Raw genomic sequence first — 22,593 nt, forward strand, 5'->3', positions numbered from 1 at the left:
TCTTCACTCTTATATTAAAGCACGCCAGTTCATCAATAGTTATTAAATCTAGTGTGTCCATAAGCAGACTTCATCTGGAACATTAGAATGTGAGGTCTAGACGGTGTTTAGGAAAATTTGCTTTCAGATCATGTGTGGTAAAACTATACAAACAGAGATGGACAAGTGACGTGGTGTAGAGCAAGGTAAGAAAGGAAAAAAAAAAAAAGAAAACAAAAGAAATGATGTTCCAGAACACAGAGATTTGGGAAAGGGATGGAAAGAAATGACAGGGAGTATAGCGGAGTGCTTTTAAAATTGATAGAGAGCATGGTGGGTTACAAAAGCAATTTAGTGATTTTTCAATCAGCATTTAAAAAAATGATATGCCATAGAATAAAAATACAGACTGCATACTGTGGAAGGACAAATATTGTTTTGGAAAGTTTTTCTATATATACATAAATGTATATTAGATGTATATAACATGTATTTACATGTGTAACAATTGTAACTACAAATGTGCTCCCCGCCCACACAAACACTCGAGCCTGGGTTTGTTTTGTAAACTGTTTCGCAGTGTGGGTCTTGGTTCCAAGTTTGAAAGCCCTTAGAACACAGGATCCAGAAGGATCCGGGCAAGGTAAATTCAAGGTCAAGGGAGAGTCCCTTTTCTGTCCCCTGCCATCCAAAGCAGTTAATGGAGGGAGAGGGAATGGCGTGTGGGGGAGGGGACCGCAGAGTGAGGCCAAACGAGGAGCAAGGGCGCATCAGGACTGAGTGGTGCCGGGCGCCTTCTGCCTGAATGGTCGATAGAGGAACTTGGGGAGGTTGATTTTGGGTGCTTTCCTTAAATGCTAAACCGAAAGAACTTCCGCGTTTCTTGTCCCTGAAAAGCTTGCAACGGTGAAGGATTCGCGTTGCTCCTTGAGGTGACCCTATATGGGGTCAGTCCCAGCCAAAGGAATGATTACGATTTCCAGGGGCCAGATGCAGGGAGGTGGGCGGGGCGTGGGAAACGCGGGAAGGCCGGGCCGGGTAGGTCCACACAGCGACTCACGTCGCTGCACGACTCTGCACAGCCCACTGGAGGGAACAAGCAGTTCTACACACTTTGGGACCCCTATGGAGGCGAGCCCCAGGACACGAGTGGAAGTGCGCTCTTTTCGCCGGCCAGGAGCGCTGCCTGCCAAAGGGCAGTACTCGTCTCCGCCGCAAGCCATGCAGCTGGATGGCTCGGCTGTCTGCTCGCCGGGCCCCCACGTGACCTACTGCGCGGGCCACCGCCTCCACCGCGCCCAGGCCCCGCCCCCGTGACGTCTCATCGCCCTCTGCTTGTCCGAGCGTTCGGCTCTTTTGCGTTTGCTGATTGGCCAGCCCAGGTGACAGCGCCCACCCCCACCCCCCTGACACGCCCCTGGAGCCTTGGGGTACGCGGTGGGGGGCGGGGCCTGGGCCGGAGGGGCGGGGTGAGAAGGCTGCGCGCGGGTAAAGGGGCCGCCTTGAGCGCGGTCCGAGCGTTCAGCGGACGCGCGCGGCCTCGCTCTTTGGACTCGTCACCCGCCCCTCCCCCTCCCGCCGCCGTCACCCAGGAAACCGGCCGCAATCGCCGGCCGACCTGAAGCTGGTTTCATGGCAGCCTCAAATAAGGCAGTTTTGGGGCCATTGGTGGGGGCGGTGGACCAGGGCACCAGTTCGACGCGCTTTTTGGTGAGCCCGGGGTGATATTTGAAGAGGCGCTGAGCCGGGGCGGGAGTCGGGGGACGGAGGGGGTGGCTGTTGTGTCCCCATCCCGCATCTCTCCGGCTCGGGGCCCCGGCCGCTGGACAAGGGAGGGAGGCCGGAACGGGACCTGCCACACTGGGGATGCCCCACCTAGGCCTGGGGGACCTCGGCCTCTCTTGACCCCCACGGCCGAGTTGAACAGTCGCAGTTTTGGTGGCGGAGCTGGGTCACCTACTAATGGGGTGACTCTTCCCCCAAAGGGAGCAGGGACTCTCCGAGCATCCGCGCAGAGCGGCCAGCTTGCAGTAGCGGACAGGTGGCCACATTGACGGCTACCGCGGTCTTCCCCAGGAACACTTGGCCTGCGAGACACAGGACGTCCTTGGATGGGGGGAAAGCTGTGTCACGGCTGTGGTAGCTAACACAGCGTCCTTTCCAGCAGTAGAACGAATAAAGTATTGGAGTGATGATGCGTTGTCATCCTCTCCCACAAAAATTGCAGAGGGTTGAATACTGGGGAGGGTGGCAGAACAAATTAGGAAACAGTCACACTACACTGCTTTTGCCATAATCTTTATTTAATTCCGAAGACTTTGCCCATTACAAACAAATGATTGTCCTTACTGTGCTTCACAGCATAATGCGAGACGGAAATTCTGTTTCTCTTTTTATTTACCATGTGTGACAGCACAGTTTTACCGCAAAAGATTGCTATTTAAGTCACTCTGCTGATTAATTTTTGTGCAATTAGTAAAGTTGCTCTTAAAGTGACCTAGCGCTGAGTTCAGTAAGATAATTTAAAAGTAATTGAGGCCGGGCGCGGTGGCTCACACGTGTAATCCCAACAGTTTGGGAGGCTGAGGCGGGTGGATTACCTGAGTTCAGGAGTTCGAGACCAGCCTGGCCAACCTGGCATAACAAAAATTAGCTGGGCGTGGTGGCGGGCACCTGTAATCCTACTTACTCAGGAGGCTGAGGCAGGAGAATCACTTGAACCCGGGAGGCGGAGGTTGCAGTGTGCGGAGATCGCACCACTGCACTCCAGCCTGGGCAATCCAGCCTAGGCAACAGAGCGAGACTCTGTCTCAAAAAAATAAAAATAAATAAAAGTAATTGAAATGAATGCCTGCTGATAAAAGCCCATGCTTTCAATGGATATTTGACTAACTTGGCAAGTTGATGTAAATATTTCATGATTATTTAGCTCTTACCGCAAATCATGTTTTCCTGCATTATTTTTAGTATGTATATATCTATACATATATACACATATGTGTATATTTATACATATGCATTATACATAAAATGTATATATTTTTTCAAAGTTCTGTCAAAGCTGGCACTTGACTAAAAACTGCATTTGTGCTTTGATCCTGACATATCTTTTTTTGTCTAAAGTGAGAAGCTTTCAGTCTAATTTTGGTTTGAATCTTATTTAATGGCTTACCCTGGTTTGAGCTGCCAAGCATAGTACCACTGTCTCTTGCACTGTTTATCTTTTGATCACCCAGGGCAGGTTTCACTTTGTCTTATATTCATAGAAATGTTTATAGAGTAATCCTGAATCATAAGAAAGTTTGCTTAACTGGATTTGATTAATACATAATATACACGATCATCATCATCTTCCCAACTTAAGAAAGACCATTAAGACATGTGCCAACTAACTGTGGGTTGATGTTTAAAGCCATATTCAAGAATTGCCCACACAAATGCCTGCAGGGACCAGGCAGGTAGAAGGGGGAAGGCGGACTAGAGAGATATCCAGGTCAAGGGGACAGCTAGTAGCTGCCAAGCAGGAACACCAGCCCAGTGCTGCCAGATCGTCAGATTAAAAGCAGGTAGTCTGGAGTTTTCAATTAAATCTTTCAATTCTTAAATGTTGGCAATTAGTTTATAAAGCACTGTGGGGGCCAAACCAAGCATGGCAGATGTTCTCAAGTTTATACAGCCTTTGCTCAATATGAAAATGGGAAAATATTTCATAATTTTGTAGGCTTCCTTTAGGACTCAGCTTGAACTGTCCATGCCTTCTTTTTGACTCTTCATTATTGCTGTCCATGTAGCCCAGCAATCTTCTTTATTCACTGCAGGTTGTTCTTGGTCCCTCAGGTTTTGTTGCCCAAAAGACATCTTTCTACATCAATGAAGAAGGACTTGATCAACTTCATATTACCACAATTAATTGTTCAGTGTGTAACATGAACAACATGAGCCTTCAAAAATTGGCTCCTGTTTACTGGGCTCTGTGAGGTCTCGTGTCATTGCATGTAAGCTAAGATGCAAATTCAGAAGATTCTCATCCTGCTTAGAGAATGATGTATAAAAGTTGATCAATAAAATTGTCCCCTCCTTGAGAAACAACTATGAAAGAATGCTCTAGAGGCAAATAAAAAAACCTTAGAGATCCTGTGTGAAGTAGTGAAAAACTTAGGAATGGTTTAGCAAGGTGTTTTTTCCTTTGTTTATAAGGAGAGACGTTGCTAAACCACTCCCTGCAAAATGCAGATAAAAGATTTGCTGAATAAGTGCTTCAATCACAAGATGATTCCCAGGAGTTATTCCAGTCATATTACTCCACGTTGTAATTATGACTGAAAAATAATTGCTTACCTCTCAGGAAAGAATACAGTGGATAAGAACTGTCATAAGGAAGCTTATAAAATTAAAGATATTTAAGTAATTTCCTGACTATTATTCAATAAATTTGCATATTTAACTTGACTTTCCTGAGACCAATAACCTCTGCAAGTTTTCTTCTTTTTTCTCTGTTAGCAATATTAGCTTTCTCCCATAAGGAGAAAAGGCTTTATCTGTGCTCTTTCATCCCAGGGAAATGCCTCTACCTCTGTCCTCCATATCTGCTTCTCTACCTCTAAATAGTGGCTCAACTGCCACCTTTTAGTGTAAGTCTTCCTCAAACCGTTATTCAGAATTCCCCCCCCCTTCCTACAGCACTTTTAAAAATACTTCTATTAATAGCTCTTATTACCTTCCCCCTTGTATTATAATTGTCTACCTGCTGTACTTGGGAGCAGGGTCCTCCTTTTAAGCTATTTGTCATGTTGACCAAGATGTTTTATGAAATACAAAGGTGAACAGCACTTAAAGACTGTTCAGAGAATGTTTTATACATGTTTATTGAGTAGATTTTTATTTCTCTTTAATAAGTTAACTGAATTATTTTTTATTTTATTTTATTTTATTTTTTTGAGACAGAATCTCGCTCTGTAGCCCAGGCTGGAGTGCAGTGGCATGATCTCGGCTCACTGCAGCCTCTGCCTCCCAGGCTCAAGTGATTCTTCTGCCTCAGCCTCCTGAGTAGCTGGGATTACAGGCATGCGCCACCACGCCCGGCTAATTTTTATATTTTTAGTAGAGACGGGGTTTCGCCATGTTGGTCAGGCTGGTCTCGAACTCCTGACGTCGTGATCCACCCACCTCGGCCTCCCAAAGTGCTGGTATTACAGGCGTCAGCCACCGTGCCCGGCCAAGTTAACTGAATTTTAATTCTGGTTTTCTTTCTTACCTCTTAAAACGTTCTTGGGTACGTTTGGTTACTTAATTTCTTCTTACATTTTAGTAGTAGACATACAATAGAACATGTTCATTTCCTCATCAAATTGTCAAAGAATTAATCTTGGGACCCCATGCATATGCTTTGTACAAGCGGAAAATTTCCAACTTATCTGATAGGAAAGTGAATTGGGGTTGGCACATGGTAACTCAGATTGCAGAGTAGGAACTTCTTGGAAAGAGAATTAGTGTAACAGGTTTTAAGGAGGGGCCATTCTTTGTAAGACAAAAGTTTCAGCTTAAACAATCAACTTCCTTCTTTAATTTGGTAACTTAATTTTTTCCCTACTACGATGATTTTTTAAAAGACTTGTAATGTGTTGTGGCTTGAAATGTGTCAGGTACTATGTTGAAGACTTTTCCAGCATTATCTCATTTAATCCTCATAACTCTGTGATATAGATCATATTAGTAAGCTTCTTTACACAGGTGATTAGACTGTGGCTGAGGATTGTTCCCAGGGTCACAGAGTAACTGGTGGAGCTAGGATTCAAGTCCAGGTCTGTTATACCCTGAAACCAGTCCTCCTGACTACTGCCTTGGGTTCCCCAGCTGTCTAGAGTACTGTGAAGGGGAGATGAGAGAAGGGGGAGGCCATCTTCTCACCTATTAATCAAGTGTCAGTTCTGATTATCATCATGAATGAATCTTCACCAAGAAAAACATACTTATAAATTGGTTTTGCAATCTATAAAAAATATTGCCTTTGAATGAATACTGTGGGTTATGATCATCTTGTGACTCAAATTCAGTGGGTCCTAGGCAGGGCTCAGGTGTGTCATTGTGGATAATGGTTGCATAATCATTTTGTTTCAACAGACAGTACATATAAAGAATGACTAGAATTGTAGCTCAGTGCTTGTTTTGGCAGGAAGCATTCCCTTGGCCCCAGCTGTCCCATCATACTTAGAGATCTCATAAGGCTTACAGATGGATTTCCTCTTTCCTTCATTTATGTATTCAACACATTTATTAAGCATCCATTATGGGCCAGGGACTAATGAACAGTAAATTTGGTAAAACTGATTTGGCTCGCAGTTGGAATGAGGCCACTCTTGTGATAATTAGAGTTGTGATTCTTTTTGTTTTTTTTTTCTGAGACAGAGTCTCACTGTGTTGCCCAGGCTGGAGTGCAGTGGCACGATCTCAGCTCACTGCAACCTTCGCCTCCCAGGTTCAAGCAATTCTCCTGCCTCAGACTACTGAGTAGCTAGGATTACAGGTGTGCGCCACCACGCCCGGCTAATTTTTTTGTATTTTTAGTAGAGACGGGGTTTCACCATGTTGGCCAGGCTGGTGTTGAAATCCTGACCTCATGATCCGCCTGCCTCAGCCTCCCAAAGTGCTAGGATTACAGGCGTGAGCCACCGCGCCTGGCCAAGTTGTGGTTCTTTTGTTGTTTCTTTCTTTCTCCACTACATTTGCTTGTTTCCTTGCCCGTCACATTACGCAAGTTTCCTTGCCCGTCACATTACGCAAGTACCAGGAACACATTCTCAACAGAGAGCTGCCACCCACTCTTGTCTTGTCTGTCACAAGACTAAGTGGTAAGAGCTTTCAATTTTGAGCTTCTTGAGGGATAGAACCATGTCCTTTTTCTTCCCCCAAAGCCTGACACAGCATCTGGCATGTGGTAGACACATGTTACATGAATCAACATTAGCAGCAAGGGACCTGCAAGGACTCGGGTGTGTTGACTGGAACGCTTGGATTAGAATAGACCGATAAAACTTGAGGCATCTTGGAAAAAGTCAAAATCAGAAACTATAGCTCTATTTGATGTATGTATGTGCCATTTACTACAATTTCTTTCTTTCTTTTTTTTTGTTTTCCTTTTTGAGACAGAGTTTCACTCTTGTTGCCCAGGCTGGAGTGCAATGGTGTGATCTCAGCTCACGGCAACCTCCGCCTCCTGGGTTCAAGCGATTCCCCTGCCTAGCCTCCCTGAGTAGCTGGGATTACAGGCATGTGCCACCACATCTGGCTAATTTTTTGTATTTTTAGTAGAGATGGGGTTTCTCCATGTTGGTCAGGCTGGTCTCAAACTCCCTACCTCAGGTGATCTACCCGCCTCGGCCTCCCAAAGTGCTGGGATTACAGGCGTGAGCCACCGTGCTTGGCCAATTTCATTTTTAAGAAAAACATAATTTCATTTGCTATGTTTTCTTTACTTCTGTGGCTTGTTGGAAGATGCCTTTTCTAGTCAAATTTGGCATGGAACATATTTGTGGCTAATATTTTTATTTTCAGTCACTCACATTTATGTAGTATCATGGTGTTCTCAAGAGGAAGTTTACATTTCTGAATAATGTCTTATCACATGGTAAAGTTTAGTGTGTCATAAAAGAGTAGGCTAGTGGGGAAATCACATGGGGAGGGAAATGAATGTGCACATTTATGATAGGACAGATGAATTAGTCATAGGATGAGTGAGGCAAGCCTACGGGACAGTTACTTAGTAAAGAGAGCATTTCAGCTCCCCAGAAGTCTCCTTCTTATAAGGCAGAGAATACATGTGTTGTTTCAGAAGCTAATTTTTAAATATTTTTTTGTTTTTGAGACGGAGTCTTGCTCTGTTGCCCAGGTTGGAGTGCAGTGGTGCGATCTCAGCTTACTGCAACCTCCACCTCCTGAGTTCAAGTGATTCTCCCACCTCAGCCTCCCCAGTAGCTGGGATTATAGGTGTGCACCACCACAACCAGCTAATTTTTGTATTTTTAGTGGAGATGGGGTTTTACCATGTTGGCCAGACTGGTCTTGAACTCCTGACCTCAGGTGATCCACCCACCTCAGCCTTCCAAAGTGCTGGGATTACAGGCGTGAGCCACCGGGCCTGGACAAACACTTTTTTATAAAAACAATTTTCCTTGTTTTTTCAGTTTTTAATTATTCTCCTCCTCCAAATCTGGAATTGAGTCATAGTTTGCGCATAGAGCTGAATATAGACCTGGTGACTTCCAATTGTAATGCTACCACTTACAGGTAATAGTAATAATAATAATAATAACATAGCAGTAGTAGCAGCAATGACAGTAGTGGTTACATCTTTTGGGTATATACTGTGTCTGCACTGAGCTAAATTCTCATCCTATGTTCACTTTCCTTGTTTCTTCCTTTTTAAATTGCCCTTCACCCAAAACAAAATCTGGAATTGAGACATGATTTGGGTTTAGAGATGAATATAGGACTGGCTTCCTATATTCATTATTCAGAATGAGTGATTTCTAATCCTTATTCTGTCATCTATTAGTGGTGGTGGGAGTAGTAATTGTAATAATAGTAATTATAAAATTAGTAGCGGTAGTAGCAACAATGATAGTGTTGACACCTTTTGGATGTATACTCTGTGCCTATTCTATGCTAAATACTCTTCATAAATTACTTTATTATCCTTTTACAAATGAAAAACGTAGAGGCTCAGAAAAAAATGTCAAATAGCTGATGTGGGCAGGGCTGGAGCTCGATGTCCCCCAGCTCTCTGTGCTTCCGGGGTCTGTGTGTGCTCTTTGCCTCTACATCACACCAAGCATGACGTTCTCAACTACCTTTCTGGCCCACACAAAAGTCTGAGGACGTATCTTTTTTTTTTCTTTCTTCTTCTTTTTTTTTTTTTTCAAGATGGAGTCTTGCTCTGTTACCAGGCTGGAGTGCAGTGGCATGATCTCGGCTCACTGCACCCTCCGCCTCCTGGGTTCAATCGATTCTCCTGCCTCAGCCTCCTGAGTAGCTGGGATTACAGGCGCGCACCACCATGCCTGGCAAATTTTTGTGTTTTTAGTAGAGACGGGGTTTCACTAGGTTGGTCGGGATGGTCTTGATCTCTTGACCTCGTGATCCGCCCACCTCGGCCTCCCAAAGTGCTGGGGTTACAGGCATGAGCCACAGTGCCCAGCCTGGATCTTTTTCTTTAAGCTTATGACCTAAAATAGAAGCAACTGATCACTGGATATCTCCACTTCTGTGCCCAAGCAACACTTCAAACGCACATTATCTAAAACAAAATTTGCAATCTCCTATGCATTCCTATCCCGCAGCTACTGCTCCTACCCTATCCCTTGTCTGGTAAACACTGCCTACTCAGTTGCGCTGACCTGTAACTTGTCATCCCTGAGTGTTGCTCTTTTTCCTGCTTGTACCTCCTGAATTAAGAATCTCTCTGCACTTGCACTTCACTTCTGTCCATCCCATCGTAGCTGCCCTCCTAGTGGAGGCCTCTGTATGTCTCACCTGGACTGCAGATACATTGCAACTGCTCTTCCTGTCCCAGCCTTGCCTCCCTCTAATCCTTTCTCATCAACAAGTACTGTGCACCCTCGCCCACCTGTACACCCTGCACTCCTACGCCCACTGTCCCGCATGGACTCCCTTCTGTTCAACCTGAAGTCTTAGTTTAGAAGTTACCACTTCTGAGAGCCCTTCTCAGACCCTCATAATTCTGGGTTACATGTCCTTTCTCCTCTTCATAGCCCTGACAGCCCTATGTGAGGCAGAAGTTGCAGTGAGCTGAGATTGTGCCACTGCACTCCAGCCTGGGTGACAGAGCCAGACCCTGTCTCAGACGAACACCCCCGCAAAAAACCAAATGACCAGGCTAGACATTGTATAAAGCAAATGATACAGCCACTGCTATCTTTAATTGACAATGATTTCTGAAATCTACTTGAAAAAATCAGACTAGCATTCTTGCCTCTGGGTACTGTGTTTTAATGTGGAGTTAATTATCCTCTACCATAGAGTCTTGTGGAAACATCATTAGCCTTCTTTGTACATTTGTCCGTCTGCAAACAAATCAATGGCCAGAAGGCTTCATGTGAACCTAGATATATGAGGAAAAAAGTACTCTAGAACTTCATGTCCAGTACAATAGCTGCTGGCCACATGTGGCTACTGATTACTTTAAATATGGCTAGTCTGAATTGAGTAGACTGTAAGTGTAAAATATATACCAGATTTCAAAGACTTAGTAAAAACAAATCATTAATATTTTATATCTATCACATGTCAAAACAATAGTTTATAGATATATTGGCTTAAGTGTGTTATTAAAATTAATTTCATATGTTTCTTTTTATTTTTTAATGAGAATTTAAAATTAGTATGTGGCTTGCATTTTGGTTTGGGTTATATTTCTATTGGACAGGCTACACTAAGGTGGTGTCAGTGTCCTAAGTTTCAGAGCTTTGATGAAGTAGGGAGGTCTAGGCTCCATCTTGGTACATCCAAATGTTGTTTGATTGGATGGCTTCATGGTCTAATACAGCAAATAGAATTTACCAAAATCCTTCTGTTTTCTGTGTCTCTTCCAAAGATCCATGAATTCATTTTTAGCATAAGGGCCCTGACGTTGCCCTAGTTAAAACTAGGAGGTGATGGAAGAGGGGTCTCACTCCATTCAGAGCCCCATAGGTCTGCTATTGAGGTTTTTATGAATTCAGCCAGCAAAAAGGGACACCTTGTTTCTTTCTTTCTTTCTTTCTTTCTTTCTTTCCTTCTTTCTTTTCTTTCTTTCTTTCTTTCTTTCTTTCTTTCTTTCTTTCTTTCTTTCTTTCTTTCTTTCTTTCTTTCCTTCCTTCCTTCCTTCCTTCCTTCCTTCTCTCTCTCTTTCTTTCTTTCCTTTCTGTCTGTCTGTCTCTCTGTCTGTCTTTCTTTCTGTCTTTCTTTCTTTCTGATGGAATTTCGCTCTTGTGTCCCAGGCTGGAGTGCAATGGCGTGATCTCAGCTCACTGCAACCTCCACCTCCTGGGTTCAAGTGATTCTCCTGCCTCAGCCTCCTGAGTAGCTGGGATTACAAGCATGCGCCACCACGCCCAACAAATTTTTGTATTTTTAGTAGAGACGGGGTTTTGCCATGTTGGCCAGGGTGGTCTGAAACTCCTGACCTCAGGTGATCCACCTGCTTCAGTCTCCCAAAGTGCCAGGCGTGAGCCACCGCGCCCGGCCAACACTTTGTTTTCTTAACCTAGAGTCCTTTAGGGATTTGAGAGTAGCAGGGAGCAGCAGTAATATGAATAACAGTAACACAGCTGGAATTTCCTATTGTAGTGAAGTTTTTCTGCACATAAGTGTTTCTCATTTTATCTGATAATTTTTGTCCTAATAAGTACATGTAATACACCATATTTTTTGAACGTTCAACAAATACTTATTGAGCACCAACTTTGTGCCTGGCACTATTCTAGTTCCCAGGGATACTTCAGTGAGTAAAACAGGGCAAATGGAACTGGTTTCCTAGAGACACACCCTAATGCTAATGGAGCTGGCATCCTAGAGACATACCCTAATGCTACCTTGTAAATCACAGGGCTATCACATGGTGTATGATGTGTCAAGTTAACCTTTGACTTGTAAGATATTTTATCTTCTCAAAGGACTTCAGAATTTGCCCTCTTGCTTTCATTATGTTTATTATTTACTCCAGAAAAGAGGAAAGGGGGTGTGTGTGATATAGAAGGAGGAAGGCAACACTCAACGCTTTTTATTTTCTTAATCTGCATTGAACAGGTAATTTTCTCCCACAGGAAACCTAGGCATGGAAACACTTTACTAATTGGAAGTGACTTCACTGCTGTAATTAGAGTAATTTTGGAAGTTAATTTTAATCAAAATATGCATCTTACTCTGTAAGAGTAAGTACTTTGGTAGTCAAATATAGATACTACAACATGGAAACAATATATATGAAAAACTTGCGCTCTCTCTCTCTCTATATCTATAATATATATAAATATCTATAATATATATCTATATTATATATAAATATCTATAATATATATATCTATATATAATATATATCTATATATTATATATAAAAAATATATATAATATGTTATATATTATATATCTATATATCTATATATAAATATAGATATATAATAAATATAATATATAAATATATATATATAATCTATATATATCTATATATAAATATAGATATATAATATATATCTATATATAATATAGATAATATATATCATATTTATAAAATATATCTATATATAGATATATATAAAATATAACTATATATAATTATATAAAATATATCTGATATATATAATATATATATAAAATATATATAGGTCTATATATATAAAATATATATATATATTTTTTTGAGACAGAGTTTCACTCTTGTTGCCCAGGCTGGAGTGCAATAGCGTGATTTCAGCTCACTGCAACCTCCGCCTCCCGGGTTCCGGTTCAAGCGGTTCTCCTGCCTCAGCCTTCTGAGTAGCTGGGATTACAGGCATGCGCCACCACACCTAGCTAATTTTTGTATTTTTAGTCGAGATGGGGTTTCACCATGTTGGCCAGGCTGGTCTCGAACTCCTGACCTCGTGATCCGCCTGCCTCGGCCTCCCAAAGTGCTGGGGTTATGGGCATGAGCCACCACACCCGGCGAAACTTGCTATATTTTAAAAAGTGTTGTTTTAAAATTGTAGAGGATCGTATTACACTTCTTTGTTAGTTTTCATCCATTGGTTTTAATATTTTATATCAAGGGTCAGCAATTTATGACAAGCATGTCACAGAGAGTACTCAGCTGGATGGGGCCAAGCATATACTTATCCCTCTACTAACAAGGACTCTATTGCCTTTTTTTTTTTTTTTTTTTTTTTGAGATGGAGTTTTCCTCTTGTCACCCAGGGTGGAACTCAATCTCGGCTCACTGCAATCTCCATCTCCTGGGTGGGTTCAAGGGATTCTCCTGCCTCAGCCTCCTGAGTAGCTGGGATTACAGGCTCCCACCACCACGCCTGGCTAATTTTTTGTGTTTTTAGTAAAGATGGGGTTTCACCATGTTGGCCAGTCTGGTCTCAAACTCCTGACCTTAAGTGATCTGCCTGCCTTGGCCTCCCAAAGTGCTGGGATTAAAGACGTAAGCCACCGTGTCTGGCCTTCTATTTCTCTTTTATAAGAGCTAGATGCGTAGCCGCACTTCCCTTCAAAGGAATCTACACAGTACACATCTATGTGCCTGAGTATCTGTGACCCTTTCTGTCTCCACGTCCAAGATAAATGGAGTGGAAACTTACACCATTGCTATTAGTATTGTATCAGCTCTCTTTTATTATTCTTGGTTTTCCTATTCTGTAAAATAAATCCATATTATTAATTAATGTGTTAAATTTCCGAGAACCATTTTGGTTTTTTAAGGAGTAGGGAATTGCTTCTTAATTTACCTTTATCTTCAATAGGTTTCTTTTTACCTAAAGAGAAGTTATTTCTGATGCTGCCTTATATCTTTTATGAATCCATATGAAAAGAAAGTCGAACATCTTATATGACATTTCATCTAATTGGACTTTTTCTACCAGTGAACAAGAACTTCAGATACTGAATAACTTTAAACATCCTTGATATCTGCCTGCATTTTTACATTAATATTACAATATCTTTTTCAGGTTTTCAATTCAAAAACAGCTGAACTACTTAGTCATCATCAAGTAGAAATAAAACAAGAGTTCCCAAGAGAAGGGTATGTTTCCTAATTTAATATGTGAAGACACATTATGTTTGTTAGTCCATCTCACCCAACTTGCCCTGTGGATTTGTAAAGTAAACTTGGTCAGACATCCTCCTGAAAATATTTGAAAGGTTCTTATTAGTCAAGAAAATATGCAATAACTTGGTATGTCTTACATGTGAGGAATTGATGGCTTAGGAATTCAGTTATAGATAAGGAATGAATAATAAAGTAATAAAGCAAAAGAGTATTAAGTATCAGAAATTTCACATTAACTTTGAAGTCATTTAGTTTTGTGTTCCTATTATTGCAAAAATGCTGCTTTGCTGATTTGAGTGTCAGGTTTGTTTTATAATAAAGGTATCTTTTTAAAAAAGTATTCACATATCTTAACATCTAATACTAAAATCACATTTTTGGGAATAGTATTCATATGTAGTAATTGTGATTAAATATGATGTTAAGTATATTATTTAAAATTTAATGATGTTTATGATATAACCACTTTGAAAAACTGTGTTGCAGTTTATTGCAAAGCTAACCATACACCTGCAGCATTTCACTCTTAGGAATTTACCCAAGAGGAATAAAAGCATATGCCCATCGAAAGACTTGCACATGAATGTTTATAGCTACTTTATTAAAAGTAGCCCCAAACTGGAAACCACCCAAATGTCTGTCATCAGTAAGATGGATAACAATGGAATACCATTTAGTAATTTTTAAAAAGTGAACAGATACTTGCACCAACACCAGGGAATGTCACTGGAAATATGGAAAATGAAAAAGTTGGATACAAAAGAGTATATACTGCATGACTCCATTTATCTGAAATTTTATAATAGTCTAAACTAATCTAGGATGATAGGAATCAGAAAAGTGGTTGTCTGTGAGGTATGTGATTCACTTGAAAGGAGCATGAAAGAACTTTCTGGGATGCTGGAAATATTTTGTATCTTGACTGGGGTGTTGGTTAGATGGGTATTTCCACTTGTCAAAACTCAGCAAATTGTGCGCTTTCGATCTGCGCATTTCACTGTAAAGTTTACCTCAATTTAAGAAAGAGAGAAAAAAATTGATGTGTTTCCAAATTGTATTGTCTTCTTCACATGAAAAAATGTTCTAATTTTTTAGAGTTCCTTTGTTTAATAATAAAAGTTATTGATACGTTAGCAGCATTAGCATGACTGTCCACAAGGCTGAACCCAGTGCAATTTGTAAAGAAGATACCTGAGTCTTGGCTAGATGAAAATTATAAATACACAGAAGGAGACTGGGTTTTTAAAAATAAATTAGAGACGGCTTGGCGCGGTGGCTCACGCCTGTAATCCCAGCACTTTGGGAGGCCGAGGTAGGCGGATCACGAGGTCAGGAGATCGAGACCATCTTGGCTAACACGGTGAAACCTCGTCTCTACTAAAAATACAAAAAATTAGCTGGGCGTGGTGGCGGGCGCCTGTAGTCCCAGCTACTGGGGAGGCTGAGGCAGGAGAAGGGCGTGAACCCAGGAGGTGGAGCTTGCAGTCAGCCGAGATCACGCCACTGCACTCCAGCCTGCACAACAGAGCGAGACTCCATCTCAAAAAAAAATAAAAATAAAAAAATTAAAAAAAATAAGTTAGAGACAGAATTCAAAGCCCAGGAAAGGGAAGCATTTAGTTAGCCCTGAGAAAGGCAGAGAAGAAAGGCAGTTGGAATTCCCTTGCTACTTCTGGATCCTATGGTAGAATCATTTTAGTTTGTATCATTTCTACTTTTGGACTTCCTCAAATTACCATATTTCTCCTAGGCTTCTCACCCTTCTCATTTACTATTAGCCTTTCATCCTTCTGAGGCCCTGGTACTTTACCAAAATTGTACTGAGATTGGGTCTGAGAACTTGGACCAATCACTTATCTACATGAAATAGTTAAAAGGAGTTTTAAATTTCTCCCTAAATTCCAACAAAACATTTTGGGAAAAAAGTAGCAAAAAAGAATAGTATACTTATTTGACTTTTCAGAATTCCTTTTGCTTCCCAAATATATCATTCTCAATAATAATAAATATATTTCCGTCTACTTAGAAATAGCCAGCTATTAGTGAAACATGCAGATAATTTATCAAAATCAATTAAATCTGCAGGATATAAAGAAGGGGAACTAATTTCTTATTAGACTTAGAAAAATAATTTTAAAATAGGTAGATACTTGCTGTTTGTGGCCTGCTATTAGTGGCCTCCTTGAAAATGATTAATTACTATGTGGAGAATAATAAAATTATAAGGAAATAGGCTTTTCTTGAAATCATTTCTTTAAAATGTGGAATGTAATTTGCTTTGCTTAATCTGGTTTTCTTTAATGTATGCACCAGCCACACCCTCATAAGTTAACATTTCTATAGAAAAAAGTTATATTTGTGTTGCTTTCTTACTAACCAAATGCCTTCTTTTGTTCAAAGATGGGTGGAACAGGACCCTAAGGAAATTCTACATTCTGTCTATGAATGTATAGAGAAAACATGTGAGAAACTTGGACAGCTCAATATTGATATTTCCAACATAAAAGGTATTTTAATAGAATATTTTACCCACATAATAAGACTCTCTCAATCAAATTCATTAATTTGTTCTTTCAGCTTATAATTGAGTGCCTATGCAGTGCCAAGCATTTCTATGAGAACTTGAGGATACAACACTAAACAGGAAGATTTAAGTTCTTGTCCTCATGGAGCTTTTATTTGGATGGGGGCGAGATAATAAGAGCAGACAAATATAATTTCAAATACTAAAAAGTTCCATTCCAAAAAACAAAAACCAAGTGGTATGGTGGGTCGTGCCTAGAAGGACTTGCTTTAGATTAGGTGGCCAGGAAAAGCCTTTCTGAGGATGTGACACTTTTGCTGAGCTCTCAGAGGGCAAAAGGGGTCAGCCATGCAAGTGTCTAGAAGAGTGTTTGAGGAAAAGGATGCAGCACGTACAAAGGCCCTGAAGTGGGAATAAACTTGGGACATTTCCGGGTCAGAAAGAAGGCCAGTGTGTCAAAAGAAGACTAAAAATGTTGAGCAGTGAGACTGGGTAGGGGGTTTCAGTAGGAGATCAAATTGTGGAAGTGGGTCAGGCTTCATCAGCCATATTTAGGATTTTGGATGTTATTCTTAGTATCATAGGGAGCCATGAGAAAGTTTAAGCAAGGCGGCAAGGGATGACTTGCAGTTTCAAGGCAACTTTCTGACTGCTGTGTGGAGAGTAGATGGTAAAGGCAAAAGTGTGGACACAGGGAGACCAGTGCGGAGGCTGCTATGGAAGTCCTGAGAGAGGATGGTGGCTTGACCAATAATGGTAGCAGTGGAGGTGGAGAGAAAGGGCCAGAATTTGCTGATAGACTGGATGTTGGGGTGACAGAGAGAGTAGTGGGGTTGAGGGAAGAGATTGGTCAAAGGTGATGCTTGGGTTTTTGCCAGAGCTCCTGGATAGATGAGGATGCCTTTTGCTAAGGAGAGAAAGACTAGAGGAATGAGTAGGTTGTGGGGAAGGGGTATTTGGAATCCAAACTCTTCACTTCTAAAATTTCCCTGAAATTATTGCTTGAGGGTGTTAGATTGTTATGGATTTGTCTGTGAAGTCCTAGTAGTTTTTTTTTTTTTTTTTTTTTTGAGACGTAGTCTCAATCTTGTCCCCAAGGCTGGAGTGCTGTGGCATGATCTTGGCTCACTGCAACTTCCACCTCCCAGGTTCAAGCAATTCTCCTGCCTCAGCCTCCCAAGTAGCTAGGATTACAGGCACACACCACCATGCCCAGCTAATTTTTTGTATTTTTAGTAGAGACGGGGTTTCACCATGCTGGTCAGGCTGGTCTCGAACTCCTGACCTCGTGACCCGCCCGCCTCGGCCTCCCAAAGTGTTGGGATTACAGGCATGAGCCACCGCGCCCAGCGAAGTCCTAGTAGTTTTAATTGAATGTCTATGTTTGGCTTTTCATCATTCATATAAGGAAAAAAATCCAGCCACCCAAGACTGAAATAATAGCATAAAAGGTGGAAGCGTAGTGTGGAAGTTTGCTGTCTACTTCATAGCCTAAAATTTTCAAGTTCACCATTCAAGGGCTCTTTTTTTCCTCCTTAGGTAGTTTGACTATAGATAGAGAGAACATCAATTGGTGGTGTGGCTTGATTGCCATCATCTTGGCTTTGATACTTACCATCGCTCCTGAGCCTTTCCCCTATTTGTATAAATTAAAACTCACTTAAAAAAAAAAAGACTACAAATCTATAGATTGCCTACTATGCGCCAGATGTGCTAAGGATACAATGGAGGTGCAGAAAACATATTAATGCTTAAGTGCAGAAAACATGTTAATCTGATAATCACAAATAAATGGAAATGCATAAAATAATAGAGTTATTTCTGTTATTGCAGATTTTTTAAAAGTATAATTTGATATTTTATTCACAACTTTTAATATCATGCACATATTAATCCTATCCTCCTTTTATCCCTACATCTAAGTGGAAGGGCTTCAAACTTCTCTTAGGGTTGTAGTCCTGAACTTTAGATGAGTTGTGCGTTAGTAATTGTTGTTGATCATTTCCTTGAGCTGTTCTTGCACTTCTCACAGTCTAAACAGTGCAAACAAATAATAGGCAATCAGTGGCACACTCTTGTCAAAATTACCAAAGATGTAGGTAATCCAGGCAGCTTAAAGCCATGTTTAGAATGTAGAGTCCAGGGTGATTGACCATGGCTTTGACATCATTCTACCTCCCTTACAGGTAAGGTAGGTTGTGATGTGTTGGCTTTCTGGACCCACTTGGATGCTATTCCTTTTTCTCTTGTTTTTACGGTTATGTGAAGATGACACACAACTCCTGCCCAAGTGATTTGTCTTCCACTTGCGCTACCTGGTCTAAGAATTGAACAGGCAGCTTCTCTATACTCCTCTGTGTCTGGCCAGTGTGAAGTCCACATCTGAGCCAAACTGACCCAGCACTTCCATCTGTACAGTTACCATCCTCTGGCCACAGAAGAGAACATCCCACAATCTCCTCCATACCAGGCCAGTTGTACTATTTTTTTTTCCCAGAAAATTTATCCAATTGGCATTGCCAAGGACCAAGCTTTTACTTGCCTGTATAGAACTCTATATCACAAACTGTTAAAGCTGTAAAGGAGGCCGGGTGCAGTGGCTCACGCCTGTAATCCCAGCACTTTGGGAGGCCAAGGTGGGCGGATCACGAGGTCAGGAGTTTGAGACCAGCCTGGCCAACATGGTGAAACCCTGTTTCTACTGAAAATGCAAAAATTAGCCAGGCGTGGTCATGGGCGCCTGTAATCCCAGCTACTTGGGAGGTTGAGGCAGGAGAATCGCTTGAACCCGGGAGGCAGAGGTTGTGGTGAGCCGAGATTGCCCCACTGTACTCCAGCCTGGGCAATAGAGCAAGACTTTGTCTCAAAAAAACAAAACCAGCAAAAAAGGCTGGGCGCACAGTGGCTCATGCGTGTAATCCCAGCACTTTGGGAGGTCGAGGCAGGCAGATCACCTGAGGTCAGGAGGTCGAGACCAGCCTGGCCAACATGGTGAAACCCTGTCTCTACTAAAAATACAAAAAATTAGCTGGGCGTGGTGGCGCACACCTGTAATCCCAGCTACTCGGGAGGCTAAGGCAGGAGAATCTCTTGAACCTGGGAGGCAGAGGTTGCAGTGAGCCGAGATGGCGCCATTGTACTCCAGCTTGGGCAACAAGAGCGAAACTCCATCTCAAAAAAAAAAAAAAAAAAAAAAACACTGTAAAGGATCTTCAGTCAACTAGACCAGCTCCCTCTATCTGCAAATTAGGGAAGAGGACTTAACTGCAGGTTATGTAGCTTTTTAGTGGTGGATTAGCTTTAAAGCACAGCTCTCCTGACTCCTAGACCATTGTTCTTTTTCCTGAGCCACACTGATGGTAATCTCACAAACCACTTCTGTTTTTATTTCTTGTGTGGCAAGTAAATTAACTTTGCCAACTGAAGAGTGATATCATTTAGAGTCCTACCTGACAGTCATTAAGAGTTCTTCGTGTCTGGTATTTCTTTGGCAAATTTCCATTTCACTGGTTTTGTTGTCCTTATCTGACAGAAGGTTTGTTGATTTCAGGTCTCTAGGAACAGTGCCTCCAAAATTAAAATTCACTCTCCAACTGAGCAGCACACACTATTTAATTGCCCAAGGCAATTAAATAGACTGCTTCTTTCCTTCTAGCGGTAGAGTCAGCTCTGTTTGCCTGTTACTGGGCTCAAGGAATTACAAAGTATAAAGAACTACAGTAGCAATTACAAAATATAAAGAGTTATGGCTGGGCATGGTGGCTCACACCTGTAATCCCAGCACTTTGGGAGGCCGAGGAGGGTGGATCCCCTGAGGTTGGGAGTTCGAGACCAGCCTAACCAACTTGGAGAAACTCCGTCTCTACTAAAAATACAACATTAACTGGGCATGGTGGCTCATGCCTGTAATCCCAGCTACTCACGAGGCTGAAGCAGGGAAAAGCGCTTGAACCCAGGAGGCAGAGTTAGCAGTGAGCCGAGATCACACCGAGCCGAGATCATGCCATTGTACTCCAGCCTGGGGAACAAGAGCGAAACTCCGTCTCAAAAAAAAAAAAAAAAAAAAAAGAGTTACATATTCATTCATGTGATAGAACCAAAGCACAACATAAACTCTTTCAAATTTGAGAGCATAAAATTCTCAGAGATTAGATTATCTTGTATCTAAAACAATTATTTCCCTGTTAGAGAAAAGGGAAACCCACATATCCATTCCTCCACTGCCTTGCCCTACCCAACATATTCACACACATTTCTACCACCTCTTAGACTCACACTGTCAGGGGCCTCTCAGGGGTTTCAGGAAGGCACCTCGTTCTCCAAAATGTTTCCAGCAGCAGCCACATCTCATTTGCAATTTTTCCAACCCACCTCAAGTACACATCTTCTAGAGCCTGTTTTAAAAAGCTTTATTAGGCCGGGCGCGGTGGCTCACGCCTGTAATCCCAACACTTTGGGAGACTGAGGCGGGCAGATCACCTGAGGTCTGGAGTTCGAGATCAGCCTGACCAACATGGAGAAACCCTGTCTCTACTAAAAAATACAAAATTAGCCGGGCATGGTGGCGCATGCCTGTAATCCCAGCTACTCGGGAGGCTGAGGCAGGAGAATCACTTGAACCAGGGAGGCAGAGGTTCCGGTGAGCCGAGATCGTGCCACTGCGCTCCAGCCTGGGCAACAACATCGAAACTCTGTCTCAAAAAAAAAAAGAAAATAAAAAGCTTTATCTCTCTTCCCACATGGTATTACTTTTTGTAGCCAGAGAACCTTCCTCTGAAGCTCTTATTATTTTGTTCTGTGTGTTTTTAGTTTTCTCCCAAAAAATGTGTTATAATTATACGTTATGATTTTAATTTTAAAAAAGGATGCATCTCATCCATAATTCTACCAAGACAACAATTATTAACATCCTGGAGTATTTTCAAAGGCCCTTTTTTCTAAGGTGTATTTTCTTAACTGTGATTATAACTTCATGGAAAATTTTAAGAAAAATTAACCAGGGATTTTGAGTGTAGCTTTTAACTAGTTTAATTTTACTACTGACATTCAGTGTAGAGAAAAGTGCCCCCAAAGAGAATATGTGGGTAAAGTATGAAGCTGGTAAATGCAAGAGCAATACAATATATGATAATGGTTATGATATCCGTAAATGAAAGACTTTGAGGCCAGGAAATACATGTTTTATGCATGTGACTTTCATATTATCTTAAGTGGTGCACATGAGTAGTAGTGGAGAATTATAAAACCTGAATGTGTTATTCCAAGAAAGAAGGAATTAAAATTAGGAACCATTAGGAGTGGCACATGTGCTGAGATTAGCAGTTGGCAACGTTTTCTTTAAAAAACATAGAGGATTTTAGGGTAGGAATGACAAGACACTGGAATGTTGAAAAAGTTCAGAGATAAGTTCACATATAAGACTTGTGTGCCCTGGGGAGAAATGGGTAATAAAGACATGTTTGTGGCTGGCAGAGAATCCTGGGAAGCTGTTTCACTGGACTTTGTCTGCAAGCAAAGCAATTTTACTTGGCATAAAGGAATCCAATTAAGATAGAAGAGAAAAAAGGAATGCCCAGGGAGGAACCCGTGACTGAAGAATCAGATTGAAATAGCTCTAAATTAGATTCTGAAGAAAAGTTAAAATGACCCAGTAAAGATAGGTAGCATGAGAGGCGTAGAATAGTGACTCAAGGATTGTGAGTAAGAAAGCAGCCAGCTTATTGATGGTAAAATTAACATAGTGAGGAGGAATAGGAGATTTTGGTTGACCATGAGTTCATTGTGATCCCATGTTGTAAAGTTGTCACACACAAAAAAATTACATTCACAATATGTACCCATAGAGCTGCTGCAGAATTCCTTTATTTGCCCTCCTTAGCTCAGTCCCATTCTCTGAAACTGTTACTCTACTCTCTTCTCAATAATAATGACCGTGGCAGCAGCAGTAGGTAACATTTACTGAGTGCTTACTGTGTACCAGTCGTGTGTTTTAATATACATTGACTCCTCACTGTAACACTGTAAAGTTGGAACTATTATTCTCTCCATTTCACAAGACACAAAACTGAGACCCAGAGTCACACCGCTAGGAAGCACAGGAATTGGAATTTGAATCCCAGCTATCTGGCCTCAGAGCCTGAGCTCTACTGAATGGTGCCCCAAACTCTTGCCCTGTTTTGGCAGATAACCCTACCTCCTGCTTCATGGAGAAAGTTGAGGCTCTGCGGCCTTAAATCCTCACCTTCCTGTTCCTGTGCTTAATATCTGGATCTCCTGCCAACTTTCC

The 22,593-nt window shown here is 41.7% G+C and overlaps 1 protein-coding gene across 7 annotated transcripts in view; it reads left to right on the top strand.

The window, feature by feature from the left end:
* The first annotated feature begins 1,421 nt into the window (after nt 1-1,421).
* Nucleotides 1,422-22,593, top strand: part of GK (glycerol kinase) — a 79,220-nt gene continuing 58,048 nt past the window's right edge. For 4 of the 7 annotated variants that reach the window (XM_054471717.2, XM_054471718.2, XM_054471721.2 and 1 more), the window contains exons 1-3: nt 1,459-1,689; nt 13,683-13,756; nt 16,184-16,290. In XM_054471717.2, the coding sequence (XP_054327692.1) occupies nt 1,612-1,689; nt 13,683-13,756; nt 16,184-16,290 (259 nt within the window). In that variant the 5' untranslated portion in view covers nt 1,459-1,611. Of the gene's footprint in view, nt 1,690-13,682; nt 13,757-16,183; nt 16,291-22,593 lie in introns of all 7 variants that reach the window. The other 3 variants (XM_054471716.2, XM_054471720.2, XM_063660618.1) reach the window with 3 other exon arrangements.

The sequence above is a fragment of the Pongo pygmaeus genome, chromosome X, assembly GCF_028885625.2.
Source record: "Pongo pygmaeus isolate AG05252 chromosome X, NHGRI_mPonPyg2-v2.0_pri, whole genome shotgun sequence".
Taxonomy (NCBI): Eukaryota; Metazoa; Chordata; class Mammalia; order Primates; family Hominidae; genus Pongo; species Pongo pygmaeus.